Here is a 12,526-nt window from a genome sequence, read left to right as displayed (position 1 = left end):
GCTGGAATCCTCTATCAGACAGGAATGGGACAACATTCCTCTCCCCAAGGTCCAGCAGCTGGCCTCCTCAGCTCCAGATGTTCACAGGTGTTGTTAAAGGAAGAGGGGGTGCTGCACAGTGGGAAACATGGACCTGTCCCAATTGTTTTGAGATGTGTTCCTGGCATTGATTTCAAGATGAGCTCATATTTTCAAGAAATTTTTCAGTTTTACATCTGATGCGTTTTCTCTTTTGTATTGAACATTAAACGTTTGAATTTGAACACTTTTTATTGTTCTCATTGTTATCCTTACATAAACTGCTGGAGCCGACTTACATAAGGGGCGTGCACCTCTAACCAGCAGAGGGCAGTGAGGTATCACAATAGTTCCCCTCCTGTTTGAGGTTCCATCATGTCGTCATTCTGAGCAGTGCTCTCTATAACTTGGTTTCACAGAATAATTAAGGAACATAATGCTGTCTTGGATTTACTGTTTATTTCTGAATTCTTTCAGGTCATTAATATCCAGCTGGATGCACAATCATAAATGTTTCTGTGTTTTTAGTCCTATTATTATTATTATTATTGTTTATATTCTATCATATGTTGCTGTGTTACCAGTGGGTACTACTGCATTGTGTGTACTGCACAGTGATGTTTGTACTGTACTCTCTTGGTCCTGCAACACGTGTACACACGACAAATAAAACAACTTGAACTTGAAATATCATCAAAATACACAGAATTTCATCAACACGGGCAAGTAAGAGAAGAAACACTGATATAAAATCTGTCCTGTAGCAGCACATGCAGACAAAAAACACTTCATTATCAACGTTCCTGTTTTCATGTGAATTGATCTTTGCAGCATCTCAAATGGCACCACTGTTTCTGTAAAAAATGGAATGCTCGTCTCTCATGACATAAAGTCAGAAAGCCTCTTGTGCTTTCTTTTCATCCAATAAATAAATCCTTGGAGGGGGTGAGATGTGTGAGACATGCCTGAAAATTCTCTAACCCTTAACCTCGAAACATTTATGCACATTAGCACTGTGATTTTAAATCAAAATAACAAATGTTAATATCCTTATAATCCTATGTTTCTATGAATGTAACCTAAATCTAAATCATGCTGGTAAGTGGAGTAAAACAGTTACCAACTCAGATGGAAAGCCTTGTGAAATGCTGAATTAATTAAGTGAACGCTCCAGGCACCAACAAAAACCCTTCTGTCATGGAGGCCCAGAGGCTAAGCAAAAGAAACCTCAATCAGGCTTCAGGCCCTGCAGCCCGGCTGGAATATTCATGAGTTTGGAAAACAGGGTGCCTGAATATCTACCTGAGAGAAAGCCTTTCTCTACCCTAACACCAGCCTTTCATTTTTTCTGGACTATTTTCAAGACAAAAGAAAAACTCTTATGGACTTACAGAAATGACATCATTTTAATTCAATGTTTAACCTATTAGAGCAAAATGAAATGGTCAATCTGCTGAGCAACAACACGTCACATGTCACACTGTGTCGTTATTCATTGGACAAAGACTGAGACAAAACACAGCAGCAGGGTGTGAGAAACAAAGTGAACCCATCCAGCAGCTGGTAGCAGCAGGGTGTGAGAACCTAAGTGAACCCCTGGTCCAGCAGTTGGTAGCAACAGTGAGTGAGAAACTAAGTGAACCCCTGATCCAGCAGCTGGTAGCAGCAGTGAGTGAGAAACTAAGTGTCACTGGCCATAAAAGGCACATACCAAAATATTTGCCATTTTTCATAACATTTGTAACAAAAAACGTGCTGGCATTTGACAAGGGCATAAGGGTTGCAAATAAGTTGCAAATAGCCTCTTTCAAGTTGACTACAGGGGTTTGATTATAGCTGATGTGCCCTTTTCTAAGACTCAATGGGCATCATACAATTTCGATTCGATGAAGGAAGGGAGGGGAAGGGCGTTTTGGCTTCCTAAAAAACTTTTTTTTGGTGAAAACACTGATCTTTAAAACCTTTTTCTACACTGGTTTGGATGTTATGCTGTGCTGTTGGATTTCTGCTGGTCATTCTGACACTATTAAACATTGGTTTGAATGAGTTATCATACCAACACGGTTGTTTACATGTCTGAACAGTCGATAGTTTTTCCAAAGCACAAGTATTGAATTAGACCGAAAATCCAGACAAGATGAGGAGGACAGGGACAAATCAGAGAAGAGGAGGAAGTTTTCTTCCCTCGATCAGCTCAGGGAATGTGAGATCACTGGCTAATAAAATGGATTAGTATGAAGAGCTGATAAAGATGAAGAAGGCAGAAATATCTATAATGCAGCATAATGTGTTTTCATGTGTTATATGCCGCAGGAGCATAGAACAGACTAACACCTCTATAGTTAAGTACACGAGCAGACAGAGAGTGCAGACCGAGGGGTAAACACAAAAGAGGAGTGATTGCACAGCTTACTAACATTAGATGGTGTAATGCAGTCCGTGCTGTGCATCTGTGTTACCTGGCTACACTGCCTATGACATAATCAGCTCAGTTGTGTCCAAGCTGCAAGTGATTTATTCATTCCGATCTCTGGAGATTTAACCATGTCTCTCTCTCTCTCATTTCTATGAAATATACTTTTGTTTAATTCTACTTTTATTTCTCCTTAATAACTTCTACTGCAACAATAACATTTCCTTTAAAAAGCTATCATTCAAATGGTGATAGCAGGCTGCAAGAAAGCTGGAGAGACAGTGGCTTTCCTCTCATTTAGAAGAGTCTCAGTTAGTCTGGAAAGATAGTTTAATAATGTATAAGAAAGCCCTTCGTAAAGCTAGAACTGCTTATTATTCATCATTGATAGAAGAGAATAAGAATAATCCCAGGTTTCTTTTCAGCACTGTAGCCAGTCTGACTAAGAGTCCGAGCTCTGCTGAGCCAGTTATTCCTTTAACTCTCAGCAGTGATGATTTCATGAGCTTCTTTATTAATAAAATTGTTTCTATCAGAGAGAAGATTGATGGAGTCCTTCCCACTATTATCAGTGATGTATCATCAAGTACAGCAGCTTTAGAAGTATCTTTAGAACCTGATTTGTATTCAGACGGCTTCTGCCCAGTTGATCTCTCTGAGCTAACAACAGCAATAGTCTCTTCTAAACCATCAACTTGTGTTTTAGACCCAATCCCAACCAGACTGTTCAAGGAGGTTTTCCCATTAATTGACACTTCCATATTGGATTTGATCAATCTGTCTTTGTTGACAGGATATGTACCTCAGACTTTTAAGGTTGCTGTAATTAAACCTTTACTTAAAAAAACCTACTCTTGATTCAGAACTGTTAGCTAATTATAGACCTATATCCAATCTCCCTTTTATGTCTACATTACATTACATTACACTTAGCTGACGCTTTTTATCCAAAGCGACTTACAGCTATTTAGATACAGGGTATTGGTTACAGCCCCTGGAGCAATGTGGGGTTAGGTGCCTTGCTCAAGGGCACTTCAGCCATGGATAGAGGTGTAGGGAGAGGTAATGGCGGGATTTGAACTTGCAACCTTCTGATCTTAAGTCCACCTCCCTAACCACTAGGCCACGGCTGTCTAAAGTTCTAAAAAAAATAGTTGCAGCTCAGCTTTGTGATCATTTCCACAGAAATAATCTGTTTGAAGAGTGTCAGTCAGGATTCAGAGTGCATCATAGCACAGAAACTGCACTGCTGAAAGTTACCAATGATCTCCTCTTAGCCTCTGATAGCGGACTTGTGTCTGTGCTTGTCCTGTTGGATCTCAGTGCTGCATTTGATACGGTCGATCACAGTATCGTATTACAGAGACTTGAACATGTTATTGGGATTAAAGGAACTGCATTAGGCTGGTTTAAGTCATATTTATCTGATAGATTTCAGTTTGTTCTTGTAAATGAAGAATCTTCCTCACACACCAGAGTAAGTCATGGAGTTCCTCAGGGTTCTGTGCTTGGACCGATTCTTTTCACTTTATACATGCTTCCATTAGGTAACATTATTAGACAGCATGCCATAAAGTTCCATTGCTATGCTGATGATACCCAGTTGTACTTATATATGAAACCAGATGAACCCAATAGGTCGGTCAGACTACAAGCATGTCTTAAAGACATAAAGACCTGGATGACTCAGAACTGTCTGCTTCTAAATTCAGACAAAACTGAAGTCGTTATCTTTGGACCTGAGCGCTTCAGGGAGAAATTGTCTAGCTATATAGTTACTCTAGATGGTATTTCCTTGGCTTCTAGTTCTACAGTGAGGGTGAGTGACCCTGAAACATCCCATAGTTAAGCTGCTATAGGCCCAGACTGCTGGGGGGGCCTCATCTGTCACACCTTCTCACTTTACTCTCTTTATGTATATGTGACATTATTGTGGTCATTAACTCGTGTTTCCCTGTTCCAACAGATATCCTCTGAATGGTGTTACAGTGTTTGTTGTCCCCTCTTTTCTGTCCTCTCAAACCCCAGCTGGTGGAGGCGGATGGCCACCCTTCCTGAGTCTGGTTCTGCCAGAGGTTTCTTCCTGTTCAAAGGGAGTCGTTTCTCTCCACAGTCGCCTCAGGCACGCTCAGGACGGGAGATTGGACTGAAGACGAGTTTCAGCGCAATCTGTTGGTTTCCTTAGCTAGGAAATTGTTTTTGAAATGGCTCTATATGAATGAATTGGATTTCATTGGATTATGATTACAATGGATTGAACTGGATACCCCCATGAGCTGTCACCTTACCGTGGTGGGGGGCTTTGCGTGCCCCAATGAGTCTGGGAGCTATGTTGTCCGGGGCTTTAAGACCCTGGTAGGGTCACCCATGGCAAACAGATCCTAGATGAGGGACCAGACAAAGAACAGCTTACAAGACCCTCTATGATGATGAACAAAAATGGATACCGTGTTCCTTCGCCCGGACGCGGGTCACCGGGGCCCCCCCCTGGAGCCAGGCCCAGGGGTGGGGCCCGCCGGCGAGCACCTGGTGGCCGGGTCTGTGCCCGTGGGGCTCGGTCGGGCACAGCCCGAAGAAATTTCAAGGGTCCCCCTTCCGACAGGCTCACCACCCGTGGGAGGGGCCAAGGGAGTCGGGTGCTTTGTGAGCTGGGCGGCAGCCGAAGGCGGAGACCTTGGCGGTCTGATCCTCGGCTACTGAAGCTGGCTCTTGGGACGTGGAACGTCACCTCTCTGCTGGGGAAGGAGCCTGAGCTGGTGCACTAGGCTGAGCGGTTCCGGCTAGATATAGTCGGACTCACTTCGACGCATGGCTTGGGCTCCGGAACCAGCCTCCTCGAGAGGGGTTGGACTCTCTTCCACTCTGGAGTTGCCCGCGGTGAGAGGCGTAGAGCAGGTGTGGGCATACTTATTGTCCCCCGGCTGTGCGCTTGTACATTGGGGTTTACCCCAGTGGACGAGAGGGTAGCCTCCCTCCGCCTTAGGGTGTAGGGATGAGTCCTGACTGTTGTTTGTACTTATGCACCGAACGGCAGTTCAGAGTACCCACCCTTTTTGGAGTTCCTGGAGGAGGCACTGGAGAGTGCTCCTCCGGGAGACTCCCTCGTCCTGCTGGGGGACTTCAATGCTCACGTGGGCAATGACAGTGAGACCTGGAGGGGCGTGATTGGGAGGAACGGCCCCCCCAATCTGAATCAGAGTGGTGTTTTGTTATTGGACTTCTGTGCTCATCACGGACTGTCCATAACGAACACCATGTTCAGGCATAAGGGTGTCCATATGTGCACTTGGCACCAGGACACCCTAGGCCGCAGCTTGATGATCGACTTTGTGGTGGTATCGTCGGACTTGCGGCCGTATGTCCTGGACACTCGGGTGAAGAGAGGGGCGGAGCTGTCAACTGATCACCACCTGGTGGTGAGTTGGCTCCGCTGGTGGGGGAGGAAGCCGGTCAGACCTGGCAGGCCCAAACGTATTGTGAGGGTCTGTTGGGAACGGCTGGCGGAATCCCCTGTAAGGAGGAGTTTCAACTCCCACCTCCGGCAGAGCTTCAACCATGTCCCGGGGGAGGTGGGGGACATTGAGCCCGAATGGGCCATGTTCCGTGCCTCCATTGTTGAGGCGGCCGACCGGAGCTGAGGCCGTAAGGTGGTCGGTGCCTGTCGTGGCGGCAACCCCCGAACCCGCTGGTGGACACCAGTGGTGAGGAAAGCCGTCAAGCTGAAGAAGGAGTCCTATCGAGCCTTTTTGGCCAGTGGGACTCTGGAAGCAGCTGATGGGTACCGACAGGCCAAGCGGAACGCGGGTTCGGGGGTTGTTGAGGCAAAAACTCGGGCTTGGGAGGAGTTCGGGAGGAGTTCGGGGAGGCCATGGAGAATGATTTCCGGACGGCCTCGAGGAGTTTCTGGTCCACCATCCGACGGCTCCGGGGGGGGAAGCGGTGCACCGTCAACACCATGTATGGTGAGGGCGCGGCTCTGCTGACCTCAACTGGGGACGTCGTGAGTCGGTGGGGGGAGTACTTCGAGGGCCTCCTCAATCCTACCAACATGCCTTCTGATGAAGAAGCAGAGTTGGGGAGCTCGGACATGGGGCCTCCCAATTCTGGGGCTGAGGTTGCCGAGGTGGTCAAAAAACTCCTCGGTGGCAAGGCCCCGGGGGTGGATGAGGTCCGTCCTGAGTTCCTCAAGGCTCTGGATGTTGTAGGGCTGTCTTGGTTGACACGCCTCTGCAGCATCGTGTGGACATCGGGGGCAGTGCCTCTGGACTGGCAGATCAGGGTGGTGGTCCCCCTCTTTAAATAGGGGGACCGGAGGGTGTGTTCCAACTATAGGGGGATCACACTCCTCAGCCTCCCTGGTAAGGTCTATTCGGGAGTACTGGAGAGTAGGATCCGCCGGATAGTCGAATCTCGGATTCAGGAGGTGCAGTGTGGTTTTCGTCCTGGCCGTGGAACAGTGGACCAGCTCTATACCCTCGGCAGGATCCTGGTGGGTGCATGTGAGTTCGCCCAACCGGTCTACATGTGTTTTGTGGACTTGGAGAAGGCGTTTGACCGTGTCCCTCGGGGATTCTTGTGGGGGGTGCTCCGGGAGTATGGAGTGCTGGACTCCTTGATATGGGCTGTTCGGTCTCTGTATGACCGGTGTCAGACTTTGGTCCGCATTGCCGGCAGTAAGTCGGACATGTTTCCTGTGAGGGTTGGACTCCGTCAGGGCTGCACTTTGTCACCGATTCTGTTCATAATTTTTATGGACAGAATTTCTAGGCGCAGCCAGGGCGTTGAGGGGGTCCATTTTGGCAACCTCAGAATCGGGTCTCCGCTTTTTGTGGACGACGTGGTTCTATTGGCTTCGTCGGGCCGTGACCTTCAGCTCTCACTGGAGCGGTTCGCAGCCGAGTGTGAAGCGGCTGGGATGAGAATCAGCACCTCCAAATCTGAGACCATGGTCCTTGGCCGGAAAAGGGTGGAATGCCCTCTCCGGGTCGGGAATGAGATCCTTCCCCAAGTGGAGGAGTTCAAGTATCTCGGGGTCTTGTTCACGAGTGAGGGACGAATGGAGCAGGAGATTGACAGGCGGATCGGTGCAGCGTCTGCAGTGATGCGGGCTCTGCACCGGCCCGTCGTGGTGAAGAAGGAGCTGAGCCAGAAGGCCAAGCTCTCGATTTACCGGTCAGTCTATGTTCCTACCCTCACCTATGGTCACGAGCTGTGGGTAGTGACCGAAAGAACGAGATCGCGAATACAAGCGGCCGAAATGAGTTTCCTCCGCAGGGTGTCTGGGCTCTCCCTTAGAGATAGGGTGAGAAGCTCGGTCATCCGGGAGGGGCTCGGAGTAGAACCGCTGCTCCTCCGCATCGAGAGGAGTCAGATGAGGTGGCTCGGGCATCTGGTTAGGATGCCTCCTGGACGCCTCCCTGGTGAGGTGTTCCGGGCCCGTCCCACTGGGAGGAGACCCCGGGGAAGACCCAGGACACGTTGGAGAGACTATAGCCGCTTTCGGACTGTAGGAACCTTTGGCAGTTCTAATAACCTTTTAATCCGCGGGGCCGTTTTCTCCCGTGTTCGGACATACAGCAACTCGGGGCTTTCTCCCTCAGTTCCTATAACTATTTAGCTCCTTCTCCGAGGTCGGGTCTTTTCATGGTTCTATAGAACGATCTGAGGGAGGTGTGTGGTGGTCGGTAGCTACGCCCCATGTAATTCTATCACGGCTGAAATGTCTCCTCATATGACACAGACACAACCAGCGGGTGTTTAATAAGTTAACTTACACTGGTCTCATTTGTCTGCAGCGCTCTGCTCTCCTTTCTTCCTTCATGAAATAAAAAAGTATCTCCTGACTCTCTCTGTGAGCTTTTCCAGCCTCGATATTTGACGCCTGATGTGATTGTCCATGATTAATATCACCATCATGCAGACCATAAACACAGTGGCCTCCCCACTCTCCATATTAGCTTCTTGGTGGTGTTTTTTCTACTCTCATTACTTTTACCGTTTTGTTTTGTGTTTGAATGTAGCGCTAAACGGCTAACGGCTAACGGCTAACACGTCACTGAAGCAGACGGCTGCGCGCGGCGCATCAGTCCCTATCAGGTCCCGACTCATGTGCGAATGCAGACTGAAACAGTTCCGCTGGGGAAGGACAGTTATCAGAACGAAATTCGAGGAGGGTAGTTCTGATAACTACTTTCTTAGAACTGTCTGTCCGAAAGCGGCTTATGTTTCTTGGCTGGCCTGGGAACGCCTTGGGGTCCCCCCAGAAGAGCTGGAGGAAGTGGCCGGGGACAGGGACGTCTGGGTTTCTCTGCTCAAGCTGCTGCCCCCGCGACCCGATCCCCGGACAAGCGGCAGATAATGGATGGATGGATTGAACTCCAATTTGCTTGAATTGGACTATATTATTTAAGTGCCTTGACATGACATTTGTTGTAATTTGGCGCTATATAAATAAACTGAATCGATTTGAAATAATCGGAATGAAATAATTCAAAAACATCAAACACAAAAAAGTGCTCCTGAATGTGTTCATTCAAGAAAAAAGAACTACTTGATGTAGTAAGAATCAATATCCTGTGTTTTGGGAGTTAGAATATGAATATTGACTTAAGTCTGTTGAGTATGGTTAACTTTCAGATCTCTGAGCAGGTTGATAAGATCTTAATTTGTTGGGTGTCTGATTTCCTGCATCAGATCCAGAATCAGAAACTCCCACGTTGTTATTCTATCCTATGCATCTCTCACTTTTCCCTCAACATTACTAATATAGGTTGGGTAGACAGTACAATTTGAAATAATATTTACTGTAATAGGTCACCTTATCCATATTGTTGACTTGTTGTAGCTGTGAATGGACATTTTTTACTAACCAATGGGGATGGAGGAGATCTGAGTGTAGACATCCAGCATGCGGTTGCCATCCACATCCACCAGGTAGTTCCCTCTGCTCTCATCGTAGTTACAGAAGAAGTTGACTGCACCAACATTCTGTAAAGAACATATTCTGTATCATCAGCACACAGTAAAACTTGAAGTCCTTATACTGCTGTATTACACAAACATATCGCCCTGACATGTGACACACCCAAAGGGTCGGCCACAGAAACTGAACCATCCCTTTGGTTCTAGTCTTAGCACACAGCACTCTCTATTTTATTCTTCAAAAATCAGATCTGAGCAGAGACCAGAACATGAATACAATGAATCCTAACTATACTTTACTAGTGTTTCAGAAGATGCTGTGTGTTGTCATTGGCTCTGGTTTAGCTACGAACTTTACAGCAGCCTTTAACTGCATCTGCTGATGGGACTGTACAGCAGCCTTTAACTGCATCTGCTGATGGGACTGTACAGCAGCCTTTAACTGCATCTGCTGATGGGACTGTACGGCAGCCTTTAACTGCATCTGCTGATGGGACTGTACGGCAGCCTTTAACTGCATCTGCTGATGGGACTGTACGGCAGCCTTTAACTGTATCTGCTGATGGGACTGTACAGCAGCCTTTAACTGTATCTGCTGATGGGACTGTACGGCAGCCTTTAACTGCATCTGCTGATGGGACTGTACGGCAGCCTTTAACTGTATCTGCTGATGGGACTGTACAGCAGCCTTTAACTGTATCTGCTGATGGGACTGTACAGCAGCCTTTAACTGCATCTGCTGATGGGACTGTACAGCAGCCTTTAACTGCATCTGCTGATGGGACTGTACAGCAGCCTTTAACTGTATCTGCTGATGGGACTGTACAGCAGCCTTTAACTGCATCTGCTGATGGGACTGTACAGCAGCCTTTAACTGCATCTGCTGATGGGACTGTACAGCAGCCTTTAACTGTATCTGCTGATGGGACTGTACAGCATGATGTGCTGTGTGATGTACCATCGAGGCAGTGAAAGTAATTAAGAATCCCACAGGGCTCACTGAGCAGCTCCCTCTGTACTTACAGTACATCATGGGTCACAGGTGGACTTCAGTTACAGCTCGACACACAGAGTTGGTGTGATGGTGTGTAAAGTGAGCTGAGGCTTCAAGCAGAGACAGAGCTCTACTTTTAGAGATATCATCAAATAAATAAGGTACTGCAAGTGTCACAAGAATGGGATTCTTTGAAATCTGTTGTGTTTTTCTGTGTTAAGAACTCAGATGAAGGGTTGAAATGATTCCCTTTCGATTAGGCATTTAGCACAAAATGAAACTGTAAAACTGACAATGAAAGTATGATCATATGACAATAGAAAAACATGACACCATGACACCTGGAAGAATGGACCATGCTGCTCTCAGTGGAACAGCATGCAGATGCTGCAGGGTAAATTAAACACTGACTTAACATAACTGGAGATCCTAACTGGCTACACACACCCACACACGTGCACACACCCACACATAGAAAAAGCTAGAAGAGAGAGGATAAGTGAAACCCCGGGATGGAAAATAACAATAATAATAAACATTTTATCAGGTGTTGTAGGTGATTTTGAACAGGTGGGTTTTGAGCTGGCTTTTGAATGAGGGGAGTGTATCGGAGTTCCGGATGGCGGGGAGCAGGGAGTTCCAAAGGGTAGGGGCGGCGATGGAGAACGCTCTGTCCCCAAGGGTGCGGTACTTGGTCTTGGTGATGGGAGTGAGGAGGTTTGCATCAGAGGAGCGGAGATGTCGAGTGGAGGAGGTTTGCAAGGTATGGAGGTGCAAGGTTATTGAGGGCTTTGTAGGTGATGAGAAGGATCTTGAAGTTGATTCGCTGTTTTATTGGAAGCCAGTGAAGTTGTTGAAGGATGGGAGTGATATGTTCTCTGGAGGGGGAGTGAGTGAGCAGTTGGGCGGCCGAGTTTTGAACATATTGCAGTTTTTGAAGAGCAGAGGAGGGGAGGCTATACAGGATGCTATTGCAATAGTCGAGTCTGGAGGTGATGAAGGCATGGACGAGTGTTTCGGCAGCTGAGGGGGAGAGAGTAGGGCGAAGGCGTGCAATGTTGCTGAGGTGGAAGAAGGCTATTTTGGTAACCTGGTTTATGTGGGATTTGAAGGAGAGTGTGGGGTCCATGATGATGCTGAGATTTCTGACCAGGGGGGAGGGAGTGACGGAGTGACCATCAATGCAGAGTGAGAAATGCTGGGAGGTGGGGAGGGTGGATTTTGGGCCAAAAATTATAATTTCAGTTTTATTGCTGTTGAGTTTGAGGAAGTTGTGATTCACAATGACACCACTCTGCTCACCTGGATGTCCCCCAGTTGCTTGGTCAGCTCCTGTAAAGGGGAAGCAGAGGTGTTACACTCATCAGGACTTCTGAAGGGAGGAACATATCTTGGGTGAGTCTGAGTGTGTGTGTGTGTTACTTGTGATCGTGGGCCGGGGACGGTAGTCTTCATTGAGGGTCCATCATAGTCATACTCCAGCTGGGTCTTTGCTGCTGCCTTACTGGCATATCTGCAGCCTGATGGAAAAACAAAGACAACCATGAGAAATAAACTCTCCGTTTTCGGTCCAAACTGTCAGATCATCGAGCAGTTCTGATTCTGTTGGCCTCACAGGACCGTGGCTTTCAGCAGACATAGGAATAGCAAGTGCTGAGTGTGTGTATGTGCCGGGGTTGCCTTGGTGTCCACAGTGATGTGATACTGCTGGGCTGAAGGTGGTTCCACTCTGAATTTACATGTTCATTTGCCTAACAAACATCACCTATTGTCATCAGCTCTGGGCAATGATGTGGAGGCAAGCAGCTGAACTCCATTTTCTTGTTGAAATATAGGTCCAGTATAAAACTTTTAGCACTTTGAGGCATGAAGTGCCATATGCTGCCCTTTCTGCTGGATTCAGAGCAAAGATTTTTTGTTGTTGGCAGGGAGGAGGCTTCCTGGTGCCAGCAGTAAAGATGCAACTGTTCAGACATATTGTATAAAAAAAGGACAAACACTTGAATGGAAACCCGGTACTGGATAAGGCTTTGCTGCTGAGCTTTATATACCACTGAGTTGGATCCTATTGTTCAGGAAACAGAGGCACACACACCGTTTAGTCTCTACTTTACACTGCCTTGTGTGTGGGTGGATGCCCAGTGCACTGACTGGGGGGGTATTCTTCCCAACCTGACCAG

The 12,526-nt window shown here is 47.3% G+C and overlaps 1 protein-coding gene across 4 annotated transcripts in view; it reads right to left on the bottom strand.

Annotated features, from left to right (window-relative positions):
• abat (4-aminobutyrate aminotransferase) overlaps positions 1-12,526 on the bottom strand; it is a 95,325-nt gene that overhangs the window by 50,959 nt on the left and 31,840 nt on the right. For all 4 annotated transcript variants that reach the window (XM_075454488.1, XM_075454486.1, XM_075454489.1 and 1 more), the window contains 3 exons: positions 11,769-11,866; positions 11,649-11,678; positions 9,301-9,418 (listed from right to left, as the gene is read on the bottom strand). In XM_075454488.1, coding sequence (XP_075310603.1) covers positions 9,301-9,418; positions 11,649-11,678; positions 11,769-11,866 — 246 coding nt within the window. The remainder of the gene's footprint in view (positions 1-9,300; positions 9,419-11,648; positions 11,679-11,768; positions 11,867-12,526) is intronic.

Source organism: Odontesthes bonariensis, chromosome 21, assembly GCF_027942865.1.
Source record: "Odontesthes bonariensis isolate fOdoBon6 chromosome 21, fOdoBon6.hap1, whole genome shotgun sequence".
Taxonomy (NCBI): Eukaryota; Metazoa; Chordata; class Actinopteri; order Atheriniformes; family Atherinopsidae; genus Odontesthes; species Odontesthes bonariensis.
Note: the sequence above shows the minus strand (reverse complement) of the source record. Positions and strands in the feature narration are given on the sequence as shown.